This window comes from Stigmatopora argus, chromosome 10 (assembly GCF_051989625.1).
Source record: "Stigmatopora argus isolate UIUO_Sarg chromosome 10, RoL_Sarg_1.0, whole genome shotgun sequence".
NCBI classification, from domain to species: Eukaryota; Metazoa; Chordata; class Actinopteri; order Syngnathiformes; family Syngnathidae; genus Stigmatopora; species Stigmatopora argus.
The window spans coordinates 14,865,690-14,888,191 of NC_135396.1; the positions used below are offsets into that span (position 1 = coordinate 14,865,690).

General features: G+C 40.1%; 4 protein-coding genes across 7 annotated transcripts in view; 1 reads left to right on the forward strand and 3 right to left on the reverse strand.

Moving 5' to 3' along the window:
- Window positions 1–135: 135 nt before the first annotated feature.
- On the reverse strand, window positions 136–5,297 carry tomt (transmembrane O-methyltransferase). The gene is made up of 5 exons (XM_077611606.1): window positions 5,240–5,297; window positions 4,124–4,386; window positions 3,088–3,284; window positions 2,875–2,997; window positions 136–333 (listed from the first exon to the last, which is right to left on the reverse strand). Exons 2-5 carry the CDS (start codon window positions 4,383–4,385, stop codon window positions 136–138), a joined length of 780 nt encoding a protein of 259 aa, XP_077467732.1. The 5' UTR covers window position 4,386; window positions 5,240–5,297.
- A 1,201-nt stretch (window positions 5,298–6,498) lies between these two features.
- Window positions 6,499–9,484, reverse strand: sfrp2l (secreted frizzled-related protein 2 like). Its single transcript, XM_077611605.1, has 3 exons — window positions 8,895–9,484; window positions 7,731–7,811; window positions 6,499–7,615 (listed from the first exon to the last, which is right to left on the reverse strand). The coding sequence occupies exons 1-3, from the start codon at window positions 9,412–9,414 to the stop codon at window positions 7,227–7,229; spliced, it is 990 nt and encodes a 329-aa protein (XP_077467731.1). The 5' UTR covers window positions 9,415–9,484; the 3' UTR covers window positions 6,499–7,226.
- Window positions 9,485–11,470: 1,986 nt separating this feature from the next.
- The window catches only part of lrrc51 (leucine rich repeat containing 51), a 28,710-nt gene continuing 17,678 nt past the window's right edge, over window positions 11,471–22,502 (reverse strand). For 3 of the 4 annotated variants that reach the window (XM_077612357.1, XM_077612356.1, XM_077612354.1), the window contains exon 6: window positions 20,926–22,055. The gene's annotated coding sequence lies outside the window, so the exon portion shown is untranslated. Of the gene's footprint in view, window positions 12,129–20,925; window positions 22,056–22,502 lie in introns of those variants that run through there. The other variant, XM_077612355.1, reaches the window with a different exon arrangement.
- On the forward strand, window positions 15,245–21,258 carry lamtor1 (late endosomal/lysosomal adaptor, MAPK and MTOR activator 1). The gene is made up of 5 exons (XM_077612358.1): window positions 15,245–15,513; window positions 16,856–16,998; window positions 17,074–17,151; window positions 19,840–19,963; window positions 20,085–21,258. The coding sequence occupies exons 1-5, from the start codon at window positions 15,472–15,474 to the stop codon at window positions 20,175–20,177; spliced, it is 480 nt and encodes a 159-aa protein (XP_077468484.1). The 5' UTR covers window positions 15,245–15,471; the 3' UTR covers window positions 20,178–21,258.

The following is a 22,502-nucleotide window of genomic DNA, read 5'->3' on the forward strand; positions in this document are numbered from 1 at the left end:
TGATTGAAGGCCTTTGGATTAATTCCAATTTATTCATTGGAGCAGTATCATCAAGAAATTAGCCCCTACAATCAAGCCTTTTCTTCCATGCATCTTTGTGTTTTCTTCCCCCAATCTAACTCACCCATCATTCCTCTATTTGATCCCATGGTACACCAACTCGGCCATTCCATCTCTGATACCCTTACTGTACTCCAATGTGGCACGATGGATTTTCCACTCATACAAGCCACTCTTGCGAATGTGTCTGAGAAATTTTGGAGCACCGGGAAACAGCACGTTGTCTGCCAGAATTATAGATCCCTTCCTGAAGAGACCGGAGCCTTCCAACATCTGCAGTGCAATCACATGGGTTGGCAAATCAGAAATTATGTGTGATGCATTACAAAAATTAGTAGAAACATATTATACAGTAGTAGTAATAGGTAATAGTTCTCATTACTACCTCAGCTAATCCGTTAATTATTTGAAGAGTCAAGTGTGAGATAGAGCTTAGCTAGCTAATCACCAATGGATTGACCATAAAGAGATTATACATTCATTTACAAAATGTAACCTTTGAACCTTCCTGAAATATGTAGGAAATGCACAAAGACCCATAAAGTGCAATTGAATTTTTTTCAGAATCTGCCAGTAAATTTAAATAGTGCAGCTTTGTATGTGAGGCAAGAGGGTGTGAGTAAGTAAAGCAAACAGTGCAAGTCAAAACAAAGGTTCTGGTAACAGAAGAAACTTGCTTTAAAATAATAAAACTGAGGCGGGAAAAAAGATCAGGGGCAGGTCGCCAGCTCGAGTGGTTAGCGTGTCGGCCTCACAGCTCTGGGGTCCTGGGTTCAAATCCAGGTTGGTCCACCTGTGTGGAGTTTGCATGTTCTACCTGGCCCTTTGTGGGTTTTCACCGGGTACTCTGGTGTCCTCCCACATTGCAAAAAACATGCACGGTAGGCTGATTGGACGCTCTAAATTGTCCCTAGGTATGAATGTGAGTGTGAATGGTTGTCTGTCTCCTGCGATCGGCTGGCCACCGATTCAGAGTGTCCCCCGCCTCTGGCCCGAAGTCAGCTGGGTTAGGGTCCAGCACCCCCCACGACCCTAGTGAGGATAAAGCGGTTCAGAAAATGAATGAATGAATGCTTTTATTGTCATATATGCAAATATAATGAGATTTAAAGTCTCATCACAAATTGCACAATAACAACAACAAACAGACAGAAATAATCAATGAATAATAACAATAACTAATAAATAAATAATCAACAAATAAGTAGTCAACATAAGTAGTCAGCATGATAAAAACCGTATTTAATCGCATATCAGCCGAAACCTTAAAATTGCCTTAAAATCGTTGAATTTAACAATTTCTCGCGTATAAGCCACGCCCGGTTCACAATTTTCACCTCCATATTCATGAAGGGAAAATCTTAAGAAAAATCAATGTGCGTGGTATTTCTGGGAAACTGTATGAATCAAAAGCACATTATTAGGGTCAATATCATGAGGAACTTAGTAATGAATCCAGTAATGGTTGTTTTCTTACTGCAAAACACAAAATAACCAACAAAAAGTAAGTGTTACTTTATATCTACTGGTGAAAAAGAGTATAGCAAGTGTTGTGAGCATATAAGACGCACCCTTAATTTAGTCATCTTTTTTTTGTTAAAAATACGGCTTATATGCGAGAAAATACGGTAAGTAGGGAAGTCCACAAATAACAACAGCAAACAAAATGATTCATTGATTTTCTGTACCCATAAGTTACTAATTTCAATCCCCTTTACTCCTGTGTTTAGTAATATCTACATACTAATTCAATTGTAACTTCAGTTTACTGCAATTTACGTATCTGCTTTCCCTCCCAAAAATGCAATTGTGCTATTTTGCCTATAGAAGGCAATGTTTTATACTGTTTTGCTGGTGGAAAAGCCTTGGAAAGTATGAGGCAGCAATTTATTTATTTTAAGCAACATGAACACTACACTAAATATAGTAAAATAGACGACTTGTACTTTAGTAGGTCATAATATTAAATTAGGGCCGGCCTGGTGGCTTGAGTGGTTAGCGCGTCGGCCTCACAGCTCCGGGTCCTGGGTTCAAATCCAGGCTGGTCCACCTGTGTGGAGTTTGGATGTGCTCCCCGGGCCTGCGTGGGTTTCATCTGGGTACTCCGTTTTCCTCCCACATTCCAAAAAACATGCACGGTAGGCTGATTGGACGCTCAAAATTGCCCCTAGGTATGAGTGTGAGCATGAATGGTTGGTTGTCTCCTCGTGCCCTGCGATTGGCTGGCCACCAATTCAGGGTGTCCCCTGCCTCTGGCCCGGAGTCAGCTGGGATAGGCTCCAGCACCCCCCCCCCGTGACCCTAATGAGGATAAAGCGGTTCAATAATGAGATGAGAGATATCTTTAACAAATATAATGTTAAAAACAGTTTCAGGCAGTTTGAGGGAACAGATTATCAAAATCAATGATTATTCTACTTTGTAAAGAACCAGAAGACTGTCATTTCTGTTACTTAACACTCTGAACTTTGAGAAATGATTCATTCATTCATGCCGCACATCCTCGCAAGGGATGTGCGATGCTATTCCAGTGGAATTTGGGTGAAAGGCAAACTACACCTTAGACTGGTCGCCAGTCAGCCGTAGGCCACACAGAGAGACGGACAAGCATTTGCACGCACTATCATACCACCACCAAGCGGAAATCAATCCCACGCTTACCCGCACCAAAGTCAGACGAGTGAACACCTACAACATTTAGGTGGCTCTGGAGAATGATTATCTAGTAAAGATGTCTCATGTATAAAGATAAAACCTTTTGGCCCACTGTCACTTTACAGTGGTAAACCATGTCTTATGTTGTTTTACAGTTACCTGCAGATCAGTACAGTAGCATTTCTTCCAGTGGTCCATGAAGACCAAATCAAGGCTTTCCAAACCAAAGTCAGACCGTAAGCGTGGAATCACTTCGTCTGACGGATTGACAATTAGCTCCACCTGAGTGATGGGGAAAAAATTCTCACATCTAAAAGGCAAAGTAAATCTCATCAATGGAATGTCATAAATAGAAATAATTGTCTCTCTCACTGTGCCATCGTCAAAGCCAGCCAATCGGATGACCTTTTCAGCAATGGCAGCATTTCTCTGGTCCATCTCAACGCTGTAGATTTTGGCACCCATCGGGAGAGCCCGGGCCATTAGAACAGTGCTGTAGCCACAATGTGTCCCTAATTCCAGGATTGTCAGAGGACTTTGCTCCATCAGCAGCCGGTCCAGGATCTTTCCTGAAGTATGCAGGTATGAACACTAGAATTGCAAACTCTTCATTGATTTTCCAAAATAATTTTCTTCTCATCTCATCTAATTTTCTTGCGCTTTATCCAAAGTTGGGGGCAGCAGCTTCAGCAGGGAAGCCCAGATTTCCCTTTCCCCAGCCACTTCATTCAGCGCTTCCGGGAGTATCCCAAGGCGTTCCCGGGCCAGCCGGGAGACATAGTCCCCCCAGCATGTCCGAGGTCGGCCCCGTGGCCTCCTACCGGTGGGACGTGCCCGGAACACCTCCCGAGGGAGGCATCCAGGGGGCATCCTGATCAGATGCCCGAGCCAACTCATCTGGCTCCTCTCCGTAACCGGACGTTTGGTCGCCGGACGTTTGGTCGCCCGGACGTTTGGTCGCCCGGACGGTTGCCCAGGTGAATATAATTTTGAGAGCTGGTTTCAACAGTAGATATTTAGATATTAAACTCTCTCTCTCATGAATATAATTTTGAGAGCTGGTTTCAACAGTAAACTCTGTCATGTTGTCAAACGTCCGGCGACCAAACGTTCGAGTACCCTCCTCTCGATCTGGAGGAGCAGCGGCTCTACTCCGAGCCCATCCCGGATGACCGAGCTTCTCACCTTATCTATAAGGGAAAGTCTGGACATCCTGCGGAGGAAACTCATTTCAGCCGCTTGTATCCGGGATCTCGTTCTTTCGGTCATGACACACAGCTCGTGACCATAGATGAGGGTGGGAACGTAGACCGACTGGTAAATAATTTTCATGCCCACCCAAAATATACATTTTCACAATTAAAGTGCATTGAGGGATACCATTTTATTCTAACGCTGCTCAGCTCACCCTTTTTTGGTCCAATGTTACTGATGTACTCCACCTTGCTGCACCACTCATCAAACATTTCTAGGATGCTGTCAGGGTCCCCGGGTGTTGCATGAGTGAGAACGTACTGGTAGGCCCTCTCCTCTCGGCTAAGACCAGTGATACAGTCCTTCCAAAGCCGGACCAGGACCGCTCGATAGAACAATGCAAAGTAGAAACGGTATCGGATGAGCAGTGTCAGCAGGAGGGGTAGGAAAGCCAATGCAATGGCAGGAAACGCCATCCTAGAAGTCACACACCTGTCAGAGATTATGCTTTTGGCACTTACAAATCATGCAATATATACAAATACAAGCAGGGGGCCCGGCTTCACCGATCCCACCTTCTCGTTTAGAACCAAAAGACAATTGTTGCGCTATTAAAAAAATCTCTTTTGAAAAATGGGTGCTTAACAAATAAAAGATTGACTTTACACACTTACAGAAGGTGAAGAAATTCAATCACTCGTCTATTAGGATCCGACAGCCGTTTCTGGCTACCATGAAATAAAATTCAACTCTCTACGTTGCACGGTTTGGACAAATGGAGCGAGAGAATCTTAACATACACACACACCCATAAATCACGCATTATAAGGATTATTGATAACAGAACTGTAATTGTAATTTATTGTAATAAATGTATTTTATAAAAATGAGAGTCCTACTGTACATCTGTATTGGTAGGGTGAATAGATATAAAACACATGCTATCACTTCATTCTGATAGACATCATAAGACGACCTTGAGTCTCTTTGACAATGTCTGGAGTGCGGTACCTTGTTTACAAATCACCCCGCTAAGTGATTGTAAACACAAAAAATATTTGCTACAAATGATTTACAAGAACTATCTTGGTCAAATCCACTTAATAGAACTGTGGGAATATTCCTTATGAGAAAATATTATCAATTAAAATATTAAATTAGATATTTATTATAAACATCAACTAATTGTACTTCCAGTCATATACTTTCATGTCAATTAAACCATGTATACATTAAATTTATGCATCAGCAGGAGCTGTCACCTTGGAGTAATTACGTCTAATAGTAACATTTATGAGATGACAATCTATCGCAAGTAAAACGGACTCACCTGATCTCTGGAAAATATTGTTAGCATTAGTTAGCTCAGCAGCTTACACAAAGTCAAGTCAACGCAAGTGTGTGTGCAGAGTAAGTGAAGGTCGGAGAACTGAGGCTATTAATTATTTAAGCATCACATTCACGTGTTTGCCCAGTAAAGGTGTCACAATCCGCTATTTTTTGAACAAGTTTATTAATGCTGAGTAATGTACTTTTTAGGGACAAATTTTAATTACACACAATGTTTTGTATTTAATTTTGTACCATGCCACCATAGAGGAGGAGAGTCAGTTTGAGGGACGAAGTGAAGCAGACATTTGATGTATCATGTTAACAGGCTCCAAGTGTGTTTGACGGAGTCAAATTTCCTACTTTGCTCAGTCGCTAAGGAAGAGTTCAGAAAAATATGATCACCAAAAAGAAAACCTCATGTATGGAATAATGCAGTGGTGGGCCGTTAATTTCAAATCGACGCCTTCAGTGCTATGTCTGAATCAATTCAACCCTCAAAAACAATTTTATGGCTATAAAACCTTTACTGCAGCTACAGCTGCGACACATAAAAAAGCATCAATAATAACCTCATACAATTGAAAAAAATATTTAGGAATATAGCCATATTTTATTCACCAAAAATCTATTTTATCTGTACACAAAATCCATCCTGCTTTCTTTCCTCCATCTTTTCTATCGCCATCAAAGCTAATGCTGAAAGTCGAGCCTGTCCTGTCGTATTTCTGTCATAAGTTTTTCTTCCATTTAGTGCTTAAAATGTCCGTTCCCGGTTGTGGCAGGCTTGCTAGCTTTGGAGTTGTCCGACCTTTCTTAATGATGTCCAGCTTTTCTTGAAAACGGCTTTGACAGTAAATCTGCAAACAAATCACTTTCTTCTCCTCCTTCAGCCATTGTGGGTTGACAAAACCGCTATTAAATCCACACAACAATATATTTTCTTGTGCAGCTCGCTCCAGATACAGTTTGGTAGCTCTGGCTAGTCCACTCCATCACTAGCCAATCATAGTTGGTGAAATCGATGACACATCCCTACGCCTGTGAGAAGGCCTTGGTGTCGCCAACTCGAAATCTTATTGGTTTTATCAACGCTTGTTTTATGCAGCAGAGCCTGCAGAAATGACTGTGAAGGCATCAAGGCAGATTTCTGACCCTGGCAACAAATAATAGCTGAAATGTGATTGGTTAGATGCTTAAATATGAAAACACATCTGGAAGCAGCGCAAACAGGGGAAAAGCAATGAAAGGAAGCTGACAGATAATTTGGAATTATTTAATAAGTTTTCATGGACAAAACATAATTAAAATCAGTCTGTGATTCAGACATATTTTTAGGCCAGCAGAGAAGGCCTTGCAGGCCCTGAAGGTCCACCACCGGATTAATGCAAACACAGCAACTAATGTTAGAAGGTTTCATATCAACAAAATGGCAGACCAAAATGTTTATTCAGACAAGCATAGTCTTGTTTTCAGTACTCAGGGTATTAAACGGCAGCCAGTAAAGGGCGGAGTAATGAATGTTTCCTCATCCTTGTGTCTTGAAGAAAATGTATAAATGTATATATGGTTAATGTATTACTTTTTCCATTCATTTCCCTAACTGCTTATCTTTACAAGGAAGGTGCTAGAGCCTATCCCAGCTAACTATGGGCAGCAGGCAGGGGAGAAATAAAAACCCACTAATATCCTCAGAAAATATTACCATTTCTTTTTGCACAAAATGGTCCTCAAAGAAACAAGACAGTTGAAAACTAACTAACAGAAGTGCCAACACAATAGTGTAACTATTTATCCTGCAGCAATTTCAAGTTCAATGAAAACCTGATAGGTCACCATTCATTAAGTTAGTGTTCAGAATGGAGTCTCGCACTTTCTTTTCACACTTATTCATATATACAGCCTGCACAGGCTTTATTCCTTTGGTTATTTCATTTTTTTGTACAGCACAAACTGGAAGAAATGACTGCTTGTTAATAAAATAAGCACTAGAGCTCCCTACAGGGTTGTTTCAGGAGCCCCCTAATGAACTTCTTCAGTTCTTTGTCAGTTTTCGTCCAGCGCACCAATCGTGTCAATACCAGCCTTCCCTCCTCAGCTCGAGCTAGTCCCAAGTACCAGCCTTCCTGGACCCTTTTCACTTTTTTATCCATGACCTTCCCCTCTAAAAAATCCTGTTTTTTGTCTGCCGAGTCCAAGCCGGGACACGCACAAGTTCCTCCTTCCTGCAGCCATAGAGCATTGTGGGCCATGGCGCCTCCCATCCCCACCCTCTCCGCACCTCCCCCTGCCCACCGCAGGATGCGGCTTCGGGCCAAAGGCACAAGTTGAAGGTCTCCACCCACCGTCGACACACTGCCCAGACGCATCTTGAATGCTGCGACAGAGACAAAAAGTGTGATTTCAGGCACATTGTAAAACAAACAAAGGATTTTTTTTATTATGGTCTGCTCACAAGAATATGTTATATATGCCGTCATCTATTTCCTCACCATATGGACTTTGACAAAAGTTGTCCTGGATGTCAGTTTCTCCCTCCGCGGCCAGACTGCAGGCATCACAAATCACACTTCCTGATTATTGAAAAAAAAGAAAAAAGAGATTACTGTGATCCTTCTTCACTTCACAGCTTCAATACATCATGGATTTTTTCTGGGGGAAAAAAAAAGTTTATAAAAATGTGAAAATCCACGCCAAAACTCACAAGCGGAAGCCACTCCCATGTTTTCCGCTTGACACTAGGAAAATGGCGGAAGACAGAGGACTCAGCACTGAAGAAAAATAATGGCAGGCAGGGGGCAGTGGCCATCATTTTTATCGGAAACAGTGAGGGTGGATTTTTATCAGAAATGCGAGCTCCGTGCGACCTTACGCCGTGCCGCTTATTTGAAAATAAAACTTGCTCGGCGAATTGGACGGCAGAGAGCATCAGCGAAGGGGGATTTTTTTTAGAAATGCGAGCCCCGGGCGACGTTACGGTGGACGCTATCGGAGCACTTTGGCTGGCGAGGATGGCGGGACTTCGAGGCGGAGTAACGTGGAAGTTAATACTCCATTTAAGTCCAGAAAGTGGGCTGATCTCGTTGCACTTATCCGAAAATAGAACTCCCTGGATGGCTGAAATCTGTCTAATTTTAGTACTATTAAACATCATAACCACTAGTTATTTATTACTTTGTTAATAGATGGTGAATTAGAACAAATAAAAATCTTTTTTTTTGTGTTTTTTCAGAGGGTTGGAACGAATTCATTTGTTTTTAGTTCATTTCTATGGGAAACATTCATTTGTTTTTTTTTCATTTCTATGGGAAACATTCATTTGTTTTTAGTTCATTTCTATGGGAAACATTCATTTGAGTTACTAGTAAATCGACATACGAGCTCAGTCCCGGAACGTATTAAGCTCGTATCTTGAGGTACCACTGTATAATGACAATAAAAGCATTCAATTCAAATTTAATTCAATAAAAAAAAATCTTCAGTGCTGAGTCGTAATGGCAAGAGAGTTTCAATGTGGATTCTTATGAACTTAAAAAAAACATTTTTTTAATAATTAATAGCAGGAAAAAAAATCACAAAGTCAATTCCCGATAAGTGAAGTCGCGATAATCGAGGGAATACTGTTTAAATAAGGGTTGAATAAGTAACACACAGACCTTTGAGCGACTCCTCGTGGGTGATTTCTTCCATGGCCCGTGCATCCTGTTCCCCACTCGGCGGTATGCAGAGTTGTGTCCCGCGGGGGAATCGGCTGCAGTTAAACATCTCGGGCCATGGGAAGCCAAAAGCGCTCATGACGGGAACGCAGTGGTCGCGCACGGCCTCGCACAGGCTGCCGCACGGATTCACTGGCGCGCCGTAGTCCGGCACGCAAACCGGGGCGAACAAGGAGCACAAAAACTTCCGGGTGTCCCGGTGACACAGTTTGGAGACAAGCGGCAGCCAGGCGGCGGACTGCTGCTGGGCCTCCCGCAAAGAGTCGTGCCCCAGCAGGTTGGGCAGCCGCATTTGACGGTAACCGATGCCGTGACACAGAGACAGGGTGCTCGGCACGGGCTTGCACACCGAGCGGAAAGACGATCTGAAGCCGAGCGACGGTGGTCCTAGGTGGACCGGAACCGAAGCGTCTGACGCCAGAGAGCGTACGAGCGTCAAAGCAAACAAAAGCGCTCGCATGGTGGTCGTGTTTGTCCCAAAAACCCGACTAAAGTGGAATTCCACGGCTCTGTGGCTGCCTGGTTCTTGATTGCCCCCTCCTCTCGGTGGGCGTAAATAATGGGGAAGGTGTGGAGGAGGGGGGTTGAGGATTATTATCAACTCGCCCCACAGGTGAGTTTGGGCATGATACCCGTAGGCTGCCAAACAACCCCCCCAAAAAGAAGAGAAAAATCACAATTAGTTTAATTTGATGATTTTGGAAATCTGGGCACTAATCCAAAGTATGTTACAATGATAATTGCAGAAATGTACTCCAAATGAATATTAGTCAAAGGCTATCATTACTAAATAGTTGTGGTAATTTAACAGGTCCAGCGTGGGTTTTCTCCGGGTACTCCGGTTTCCTCCCACATTCCAAAGACATGCATGGTAGGCTGATTGGACACTCTAAATTAGGCCTAGGTATGAGTGTGAGCGTGAATGGATGTTTGTCTCCTTATGCCCTGCGATTGGCTGGCCACCGATTCAGGGTGTTGTCCCCCGCCGCTGGCCCGAAGTCAGCTGGGATAGGCTCCAGCACGCCCCGTGACCGTCTGGTTGGCTGGTTAAACACTATAAATTGTCCAAGTATGAGTGAGAGTGTAACTAGTTGTTTTCTGCTTCTTTTTTTGCAATGTCTCATTGTGCCCTATGATTGGCTGGCAACTAATTCTGGGTGTCACCCTACGACTGACCACAGTTGACTGGGGTAGGCTCCAGCACCCAACCTGTCGCTTTTGAGGCACCACTACAGAAAATGAACAAATGATATGTAAATGCATCGATCCTCTGAGCTTGATTTATTTTGTTTCTGGGCTGATTAATTACATTTATTTACTGCGGACATAGCAACCTGATGGTTTAGTGTAGGGGTCGCAAACGGTACACGGTCGATTGGTCGCCAGTCTTTTGGTCGCCCGGAAGGTTATTGATAATTACTATTTAAATCGTTGCTCAAATTCCCTAAATACAAACTGCGAATTAATATTTAGTCATACTTAATGCCCTATTAATTATTAGGCTAAATAAAAGCTCAAAATTTCCCGGACTTTTATTGTTTTTTTAATGGAGAACTTGTTAAGACCCTGACTTATGTACCTTCCTAAGGGGGCAACTCATGTACATACAAACTCTTATACACTCACACGTCGGCTCAGTGAAACTGCTCATGGCCATTGTTGGCCTTTATTCATGCGTAGACCGTGTTGTTTTACCTTGTTTTGTCGCCGGTCTTTTGGTCGTCGGTCTTTTGGTCGCCCGTTGTCGCGGTCCGGGCGACCAAAAGACCGGCGACCAAAAGACGGCAACCAAAAGACCGGCGACCAATCGACCGCACACGGTCCCAAACACGCGGCTCTCCGGCCAAAATGAATGCGGCTCTTTGCTTATCATATTTTTGATGTACTGTGCCTCTTTGCCTCGTTTCATGTTTCTCTTATTTTTATTGTCTCTTAAAACACACTGAAAATTATCAGGGCCCATAAAAAACAAATAAATTATATTCAAAAAATAATTTGACAGATTGGATTTTTTATGCTGCTTCTGACAGAGTGTGGCTCTTTCTCTTGAGTTTAAAATGTTGTCTCTATGTGTCTAACTTGTAGTGGTTTACTCTCCGCTCAGTGGCAGCATAATAAAGTAAAGCAGACAAAGCAGATGATCCGACAATGACTAACAAACACACAGGGTTTAGATAGACAGACAAGGAAGGGTTGATTACAAAGTACACGCACGCAGCTTGTTACGAGAGGAAGGGAAGCCCGGAGGGACCCAAGAGGAGAAAAGCAAACAAACCAACCAAAACCCCAACCAACCCTAACAAGCAACCTCTGCAACCCTTGCGAGGATGCACAGTACGGATGATAATGAATGAATACTGCAGATCCTGAGTTAACCGGGAGAAATTGGAAACAAGTTTGTTTTGTTTTTGCATGGGTTTCATTTTGAAAATGCTGAATTTGGCGTGAAGTTGTCGTCAGAGAAAAATACTATATACTTGTTTTCTACACCTTGGATTGGATTGGATTACTTTATTCATCCCGTATTCGGGAAATTGCGTTGTCACAGTAACAAGGGCCTTACAGTACAAATCTTAAATAAGGAAACAATAAAGACACAGTGTCACATTTATTTACATGATCAACATGTACTAAAACAAAAAAAGAGATTGAAAGCTGCTTCTGATTCCGATTAAACAAGGCAAAAATCAAATATCAATGATTCAATAAAGTAAATAGCCATAATACTTGGTTCTACTGTGAAGAAGTGTACTATGAATACTTAGTAGCTCCCTTTACTCTCTTCTGCTTGATCCTCTCCTTTCTGATGTTCTTCCCCCACCTCAGATTAGGCCTGCTGACACGTTTTCCTCCCCTTGGATGAAGTACATCTTGAGTCTTAATTGGGACCCTTCTCAATATGATCTTATCTTGACTTTCAGAAAGCTCACAGGTCCAGTTATCAGAAGAGGCAGAAGAAGATGAGGTGGAAGAGGATGAAGGGGAGGAGGAGAAGGAGGATGAAGATAAGGTAGAATAGTTTGGGGACTCTGACAGCATTCCAACTGGATGGTGCGATGCAGAACTGTGGTCTGAGACAACGCTCATTGCCCCCTGAAAGACAGATTTGGAGGTGCGGTGGTAATGTGGATCTGGCACCCATTTAGCTGAAGATGAACCACTTTTGATGTCAACCTGAGAAAACAAAGACATTTACCGTTATTTCTTCTACTAAAAGTATATTAACCATTGTTTTATTTGTCTTGGAGGAGAAGAAGCATGTCCCTGCCCAATTTAGTGAGAGAAGTGCACTCCCTGACTGAGTAGACAGTGAATCCCAGGGAACATGAACCGACAACTCTTCATTCACACCCAAAGGAAGGGTTAGACTTAAACTTTAGAAGCGGGTCTAATGAGTATGTTGTTGTCTTGTGAGTGAGAAGAAGTCCAAAGTTTTGCATTGAGAATTCCCACGTGCCCATGAAATTTTACAAAGCCTAAAACCAAATTGTTGAATCATTCCCTCGAGACAACTCAACATTCAAAACACAATCCATACTTTGAGATGAAACTCTAAGACTCTAAAGGTAAAACATGCTTAATTAGCTGCCAAATAAAACCTGTAAAACTCAATCATATTTTAAAAGTGCTTATTTAAACTATTTTCGCAATTCATTTAGTGCTGAATTAGGGTCATTTCATTAGCAAAAGAAGAGGAGATGCTTAACCGGTTCATATGGATATGTGCAATTTATATTTACAGGATATATATTGCATAGGGACTATACAAACATGGCAGGCGCTACAGGACCATAACAGCCAAGACAAACAGACTCAAGAGTTTCTTCCCAAGAGCCGTCACCATACTCAAGTCGAGTTCCGCACCTCGGAAGACTTATTGCTAACCACTCTAGTCACTTTGTACCTATTTATTTATGTGACTACTTATTCATGTTGACTACTTATCTATGTTGACAACTAATTTAATATGTTGATAAGCTGTATTTGTAACAATTCAAGCTCACAGTCATACCTAAGGGGAATTTAGAGTGTCCAATCAGCCTACCATGCATGTCTTTGGAATCTGGGAGGAAACCGGGGTACCCGGAGAAAATCCACGCAGGCCCGGTGAGAACATGCAAACTCCACACAGGTGGACGGTACACGGTCGATTGGTCGCCGGTCTTTTGGTCGCCGGTCTTTTGGTCGCCCGGAAGGTTATTGATAATTACCATTTAAATCGTTGCTCAAATTCCCTAAATACAAACTGCGAATTACTATTTAGTCATACTTAATGCCCTATTAATTATTAGGCTAAAGAAAAGCTCCAAATTTCCCGGACTTTTATTGTTTTTTGTTGGAGAACTTGTTAAGACCCTGACTGATGTACCTTCCTAAGGGGGCAACTCATGTACATACAAACTCTTATACACTCACACGTCGGCTCAGTGAAACTGCTCATGGCCATTGTTGGCCTTTATTCATGTGTAGACCGTGTTGTTTTACCTTGTTTTGTCGCCGGTCTTTTGGTCATTGGTATTTTACCTTGTTTTGTCGCCGGTCTTTTGGTCACCCGTTGTCGCAGTCCGGGCGACCAAAAGACCGGCGACCAATCGGCTGCACACGGGTGGACCGACCGGGATTTGAACCCAGGTCCCCCACTGTGAGGCCGATGCGCTAACCACTCATCCGGCGGGCCCCCCTGATTCATACAGTAACTCAGAAATACCACATGCGATTTAAAAAAAAGATTTTCTCTTAAAAGTAACACATTTGTACTCCCTATTAAAACCATGAATATGGGGGTGAAAATTGTATATCGGGGGGATCTTATTCGCGAGAAATGGTCAAATTCAACGACTTTAAGGCAATTTTAAGGGTCTGGCTTATACACAGGGCTCCTTAAATGTGAGTAAATACGGTATTTATTTCTTATACATTGGTTATTTATGCATTATTATTTATTATGTATCTGTTCCTTTGTTAGTTGTTGTTATTTGTGCACTTCCCTACTTTTTTATGTTGTTGACAATGTATTTATTTCTTATTTATTTGTTTGCTGTTGATATTTGTGCACTTCGTGGTAAAGCATTAAATCTCATTAGACTTGTATAATGACAATATAAGCATTCAGTTCAATTCAATTCGATTTTTTCTTTTCTCTCTTGCAATGCAGGAATAAATTCAGGTTTTTAGATTGCATAGCCTTCCAGAAAATACTGTAATGTAACGTGCACGTAGTTTTACCTTAGCAGTTTTCGTTGTTACACGGCTAGATTGGACCAATTTGGGAGGCATGACAACTTAAAAATTAATATTAAAGAACTACACTATTTTTTTCTCCCAGATATGATTTTTTTTCTGCATCACTGGTCCTGGTAAGGGGAACGTAACATTTGACGTCAAAAGGAGCGACGTCTATATCGTGTAACTGTAAAAGAGTTAGGTTTAAACATAGAGCAATCTTTGAATGCCGAATAGAACATCGGTCCTGCCGCCGTATTGGATATGACAAAGTAATGTTTTTTTTCCCAATTGATAATCAAACACGAGATTTACAGAAGCGTACTGCAAATTAAAAATATTAAAAATAAAAAAGCCCTGAGAGTTTTTCAAATTAATTTATTTTTGGAGGGTTTTTTTAATTTAAATCTCCGTTTTTCTAAACAAAATTAAATCTGTTCAACTATTCCTTGGCAAACATTGCAACATCTCTCAGATAGGAATGAGCTTTTTTTCCAAGAATAAATTAATAAGAAAAACGGAGTTGGGAAAATTTTATTTTAAATAAACAATCGTAGAAATTCAATTATTTAGAAAACGGAGTTTAAAAAAATAGTTCATTCAAAAAACAACCTCAAGAATAAATTAATTTGAAAAACGGTCTTTTTATTTTTTTACATTTTTAAGGTGAATATAATACGCTTCCGTACATAAAACCACACTTTATTTGAGAAAGGCGACACCAAGCGGGGCACAATAATCCCCACGCTTCCTAGGGCATAGGACGCCTCATGAAATAGAACAAGGCTACATTACATTAATGTAAAATGTCTGATTAAAAATACAACATAGTATTTGTAAGCGTTTGAGTTTAGAGCAGTGATCACCAACACGGTGGGCTGTTCTAAAAATAGTCACCAGTCTTAAGGCATGTTTTTACAGAGAATTCTGAAGCCATCAATTAAAAGTGGAAACCATTGTTGTCATTCTATGGTCCTTAACTGCAGACCAAAGTTGTTTTGTTTTTTACTTGAGGCTACTCGCTAGTATTTTGAAAAGCGCACTTGACGCCACAACCTGGAAGTGACGTCGGTGTTATTGCACGGGTCGTGAATGAAGCAGTCATGTGACAGCTGCTGCTGTTCCCACTCCGAGGCTCTGAGAGGCGAGCTGTCGTCAGGAATAAACTTAAGTCTCTGCCCCCTTTTAATGAAGTCCAAATAACCCCCAACCCAAATTTTATGTTTGCCGGCGCCGACAAACACGACTGCTTTTTGCGGGTTAACCGGGAAGCCGGAGTGTAGCGGACGCTGCCATGGGCTGTTGTTACAGCAGCGACAACGAGACAGCAGACCAGGTAGTTAGCATATTAGCTAGCTAAGACTAGCTCAAGAGATTTTTGTCTGCGACCGTGAGTGCAAAACTTACCCCAGTAACTTAAAGGACATTTGATTAGGAATGTCAGCACGTTTGTGTCTACTAAAGGATCGCGATTCACTTGTTGGAACATTTTAAACCCATTTATTATGTTTAGTGAAGGCCTACAATGGGACAGTCTACTGATTCCAGACTACGGAAATGACAACTGTTTTATATGGAGAGGTCTGTCACGAGTTACCTGGCTCAAAACATTGTAAAGAACAAAGTTAATATAGTATACTCCATTTGAGCTACAAGGTGCGATGCAAAAAGGAACAGTCATTGACAAAACACTCAAGTCACGAGATACATTTAAGTTCCTGATTGTGTTGTACACTTGGGTGACTAAAAATCTAAAGCAAGTTGAGGAAACGTGTCTACTCTTTTTAAAGTGTCATCGACATTATACATTCACGTCGAAATGTAATTTATTTGAACTTGTAAATAGAGGTGAAAAAGTATTCAAAATTGTTCGACATTTTCATTAGTTTCTGTACTGGTTTTAATGTTTTTTTGTCTCAAATTCCCTTAATGTGGCAATAAAATGTCTTTTTAATTTCATTTTTTTATTACCTCGGATGCCATTTTACAATGTCAATTGCCATATGCCTTGTTTTTGGAATAGCTGAATTATGCAGCTAACTGGATCCAATTTAAATATTAACTATTAAATTTCAACTCTGATTGGCCGCTGGTGAAATGGGTTAAAATGTCAAAATCAAACAAATTCCTTTGCCAACATGATACCAGTCAAATAAAAATAAAAAAAACCTACAAAGATATCATACTTCAACCAAGGCACATACCATTTTGGTTTATGGATGAAAGACTTCAAAATGGTGGCAGTTGTCAGAGCTTTTTCATATTTCAGCAGCGCAGGGCACATTTTCCTATGCTTGATTTATTTTAAGACATAAATAAATTATTTACTTATAATTTTCTCTCATTTTTGTGTCTTTCCTTACTTCTTTCATACAAAATTGGGACACTTTGACCAATTCTAACTAGTTTAATTGGTAGTTGTGTGAGGACCGTGGAACGAATTAGAGAATTTACATATAAAGTACACCTACTTATGAAATTTTCAAGTTACGAAAAAAGTCTTGGAACCAATTAATTTCGTAAGTAGAGGTATGACTGTATATGGAAAACAATGTTCAAACTATCCTGTCGTCACGGTACTTGTTCTGCGGTCTGTACATAGGAAGTTCCACAACCTTTTTTCCCCTGCTTTGATCATGTGACCTTTTACATGACGCGATTGATTTTATGTTTTGGAGGATAATGAACGCAAGCCGCTGATCACCCACCCGAATCCTGTCAGCAAACCCCCAAATGGCACAGACTGGATCACCCCATCGGTCCCCTCGGCACGAACAGATGAACAGGCTCTTCTCACATCAATCCTTACCAAAACCGCACAGTAAGTTTCACGTCCCTCTAACGGTTTATTCTCTCGGAAAACCACTTAAATCAAACATTCTCTTGTGACCTTTAGGAACATCATCGATGTGTCGGCAGCTGACTCCGTCATGATGGAGCAGCATGAATATATGGACAAAGCTCGGCAATATAGGTATGATATAAGCTTGTATACTGGTTTCTCTGCTTGGGAAAAAAAAGTTGCTTTTTCCTTATTCCACCCGTTTAAGGCAGCTTTTATTTCACAATAAGGAAGTCCTCTCTGAGCTGATATTTCTGCAAATCAGAAATTGACTAATTTAATTGTAAATTTGGTTTTGAAATGCTTAACCTGAATTCTTGAAATCCAAATCCTTATTCAAATAACGTCATTTTGAATTCTATTGATTGGTCTGAATGCCAAATCAGAAACTGAATATTATGTGTTTTATTTAAAATTTAATATATTTGTTTGAAACGTTTCCAACAAACTTGAAACTGAGCATTCCAATGATTGTGACATTCAATTCTGTTTTGCCGAAATTTTAATTCGCCCTAGAAAAAAATTACGAGCCCTTAATTTTTTTCACAATCAGGTCTCGTGAAACAAATTTGGTTTGAAAAAACTAAATTTTCTCTGATGACTATAAGTAGAGTTGAGTCTTGTTTAGATTTTGTCTGATACCTGTAACTACACTGTACTTTTTAAACCGAACCGGTTCTGGTACACAAACTTGGTTAACAAAATGCAAATTGGATGAAACTTGGAGTTAATCTTTCAAAATGTTTGTTTTGGTCAATAATGTGTCTGTTAATGCAGATGCCTCTGTTACACCCTGCATTTAATCTTAAAACACAGGGAGAAATAATCTGATCCATTGTTGTTTCTTCAATCCAACTTTTTACTGTAATCTTATCAACACAAAAACCCATAACATATAATTACACCCATATATATATATATATATATATATATATATATATATATATATATATGCACAATCACACTCGTTCAACACACGGTCATAACTTGTTATATCTTTTCTTTTTACAACTTCGAGTAGTCCTACTATTATTCAACAGAGCAAACAATGCAATATCAATAACATAACATCCTTTCTATGACCGTCATAGACACTGTTAATGGTGGCCGAAGGTAGCGTGCTAAATGCTATTCCATGTGCGTGACCCGAGACTTGCACATTCACGCTCGCCATTAAAAGTGAATAAACATTACCAAACATTATCTCCTTTCTCACACGCTAAACTGTGTATATTACAAACCCCAAACTCAACCAGTCTTTACAACAAACAGCATACCTTGAAACACGGGGAAATAATTACAACAGTGAGACCTTGTTGTTTCCTCAATCCAACTCTTTACTGTAATGACTCCAAATCCCCCGTGCCTCAAACTATGTGCTAAGACATCAATAATCGAATGCCGATATTCTTTAACATGCCACACACTTGTCATATGGATCAAAGGATCAACAATCGAACACCGATACACACATCCAATCCAAACTTGTACATTCTCAACATGCAATCGTTAATAAATCAAACACGCTAGCATGTCACACCTCAGTAGCAGAGGAACTGAACTGTTGCTTTGGTTCCTTCAACCCATAGTAGTAATTAGGTCTTAGGTGTTATGAGCAAAATTATGAGCATGCTGGGTATCGGTATGACACAATACTGTGGGTTCAGTGAATGATGTCTTTTTTTTTTATTTTAAAGTTTTTTATTAATGCAAAATGTCAATCCAAATGGGTGTTATTCTATCTTGTGCTGTAACTTTTTTTCTGCACAAATCCATCCTTTCTCTATCTGATGCTCTTTTTCTTAATCTACCAGTAGGTCAGCTAATGTAGTACAGTTGTACCTCCACTTAGGAAATTAATTGGTTCCAGAATTTTTTTCTTGACTTGAAAATTTCACAAGTAGAGCAGTACTTTATATGTAAATTCTCTAATTCATTCCACGGTCCTCACACAACTGCCAACTAAACCCTTTAAAATTGATCAAAGTGTCCCATTTTTTTATGAAAGATGTGAGAAACATAAAAATGAGAGAAAATTATAAGAAAATGATTTATTAATGTCTTAAAATGAATATAATGGCCAAAGATGCCTGTGAAAATGTGCCCTGCGTCCCTGAAATAGTTAATAGCTCCCTCCGCGGCTGTTATATTGGGAGACGTAATATTCGTGTTTGTCCGCCAGATGGCGGCAAGAGCTCATTCTACCAGGGCCGAAAGCCATCCACTTTGTAGTACTACATACATTTTAGACTTTTACGTGTGCCCTGTTTGTGTGTGTGTGTGAAAATATGTGGCGCGTTGCATTTGCACGGGTTTAATCGCTTAATAAGGGGAATTGCAATCATTAATAAGTGGAGCATTTAGCCGAGTTGGACAGGTATGTAAGAGAGAATCTTGAAACATGGATGTTGTTGTGAGACAGCCAATTGAATTGAATGCTTTTATTGTCATTACTGGAGAAGTGAGAATCAATGCATCCGCGTCAATATTTACAAAATAAAATAACGGATAAGGAAATGCATTTTCTTTCTGGGCGATTTCGTAACTTGGATCTTTTTTGTATTTCGAGTCACTCATTTGCATATAAAAAATTGCGTAACCTGAAAATTTCGTACCTAGAGGCATTTGTAAGTAGAGGTATAACTGTATATTAAATTGCGTGACCGGACGTTTCGTGGAAAGACGTTTGGTCCCCGGACGTTTGGTCGACCGGACGTCCGGTCTACCACACGTCGTCCGTTCGACCAAACGTCCGGGGTCCAAACGTCTTTGGACGAAACGTCCGAGTACCATTAATTTGAGTTTGTTTTCTGCTTTCAGTACAAAACTTGCTGTCTTGAGCAGCAGTATGCCCCAGAAGAAACCCTTGGCTCTCCCCTCCCTCACCAGCCAACCCCACCAAGTGCTCGCCAGTGACCTGGTGCCGTATTCGGATGTTCAGCAGGTATTTAAAACGCTTTTAGATTCATTGTTTTTGAATGTGGAACCAAAAATAAGCCTGTGAGATGTTTTTCTTCTTTTATCTGCTTTAAAGAAAACAAACCCCCCTTACTTTTTCTTTTCAGGTATCCAAGATAGCAGCGTATGCCTACAGTGCAATATCTCAAATCAAAGTGGATGCTAAAGAAGAACTAGTAGTCCAGTTTGCCATTCCTTAATCCTACAACTCGAGTGTTATTCTTACCATTCGGCGTGTCTGTCCCTGTTACTCATGCGTCCACGCCCTTCTCTATCCCCAATTCTGAAACTGTTTTTTGCTTCTTGGCTATGGCTCTAAATGCAACAAAAACATACAATGCAACATAGCACCACAATAACCATATATCTTCAGTGTTTAAAATGGTAGCTCAGTGAAAAGTTATTTTGCAATATAAAACCAATCGATCTGTCAAGGCGCATTAACAAATTGGCTAGCCTAGATCAAATAAATCGTCGATCATTCATAGATCCTGCAAGTTTTTTTTTTTTTAAATAACAACCTGAAATTCTTTTTATTTTATGTTATATCTACATGAGTAATATAACATACGAAGCAACACGTTATTGGTAACCATTTCCACTTGAGGCTACTAGTCAGTACCTTTTATTTCTGTGGAGGGAAATGACTGTCTGTTTTCTTTCCACTGGTTATATAATATGCTTCACTGTTGGTATAGATTGGAATCCCATAATGGCTGTATTGCACTGGAGGCCTATGATTCTGGGATGGGGGTTCTCTATGGGATGTAAGGGCCGGTGTGTATTTTTTTTCTTTGCCTTTGTACAGAATTCTCTGGCAAATTCTGACGATGAGACAACCATTTTTTTTAACCAATAACACTTGAGGGCTCTGTCAGCTTTCAAGCAAAGCTTTTTGTTGCCGATTGTAATATGAGTGATTTTGTTTGGATTAGTTGAAAACTAACCATTGTAGCAGTGTAGGGAGAGCATTAAAATCCATTAAACCACAGATCAAAGAGCTTTTTGAGATTATTTATTTTGTGTCTTTAAACATATTCCGCTTCAAACGACGGAGCAAGGAAATGGGCAAAGAGCTATCAGATGCTCTAAAGGGATAGATATCGTGTAAGGCAGAGTATTTGCCACACGTGTCAAGCTTTTTGCAATGTTTTTGGCATTTTTCCCCTGTTTTTGTTGGTTCTCTGATATGTAATACTACCTGAAATATATTTGTAATTAGGCAAGGACCCCAAAAATGTTGACCCTATTTTTGTTAATTAAAAACTGTCAACAGCTGTGTTTGATCGAGTTTTCAGTGTATTTGTCCAAAATTAATTCTTGAATTTTTAAACAAGAAGGTATTTGTCAATGAACCTCATACACCTTTTAATAAATGTCTTGCAAAATGCCAAATCATGTGATTACTGGGGAGTAGGGTATAAATCAATTAAGATTGACATAATGCAGGTGCAGGTACACAACATAATGGACATTTTTACACAAGAAAAAAAATCAAACTGGGAAGAAAATATGTTTGGATAGTATTTTGTCTTAATGTCCATTGAGATGTTTCTATAGCATAAAATAAGTTATTCAAAAATAGTTTATATTGATGATCATTTCGCCACATCTTGGTTACCATAAAAATGACAGTGTATAATTATTGATTTTATCTTCAACCTGCACAAGGGACTAAAGACGGAAGTTAGCCTTCAGATATAATTTTACATATTTACGTATATATGTTCATTAACATTTATATGTATATGTTCAGGGCAGCCTGGCTGCTTGAGTGGTTAGCGTGTCAGCCTCACAAGTCTGAGGGCCAATTTAGAGCCTTCTATGCATGTTTTGGAGATGTGAGAGGAAACAGAAGTAGCCTGAGAAAACCCATACAAGTCCGGGAAGAACATGCAAACTCCACATCGGGAGGACCCACATGGGATCGAACCATCAGTCTCACAACTGTGAGGTTGATGCACTAACCATTCGTACACCTGGCCAAATGTCACTTTTTTCTACTTTTTTAAAAAAAAAGGTCTTCAGTGATGAATCGGTGAAACTTTGCAGAGTTGAGTCCATCACAGAAATTCTTCCTGAAAATATTACAAGATCAGTAATGAATTAAAATAATTTGCATGGAGCTAGTTTTCACTTGCTTGTGAAGGTTTTGTGAATGGTACGACCTAGTAAAACTGGGAACAAGGAAATGAGCATAGAGTTGTCAGATGCTCTAAATTAGCATTTTAGGCACACCTGTCAAGCTTTTAGCATTTTCCCATTTTTGTTGTTTATAATAGAAACTAATTACAAATATATTTCAGATAGTATTATAGCTATCATAGAAACTTTCTATGATATGTAACTATACCTGAATATTAGGCAAGGATGCCAAAATGCTCACTCCATTTTTGTGTATTCATTAAAAACTGTCATCAGCTGTATTTGTTTGTTTGTATTAAGTTTTCAATGTATTTGCCCAAACTGAATCGTTGAATTTTTAAACTTATACAAGCTATTTATTTGTAAATGAACTGCATACA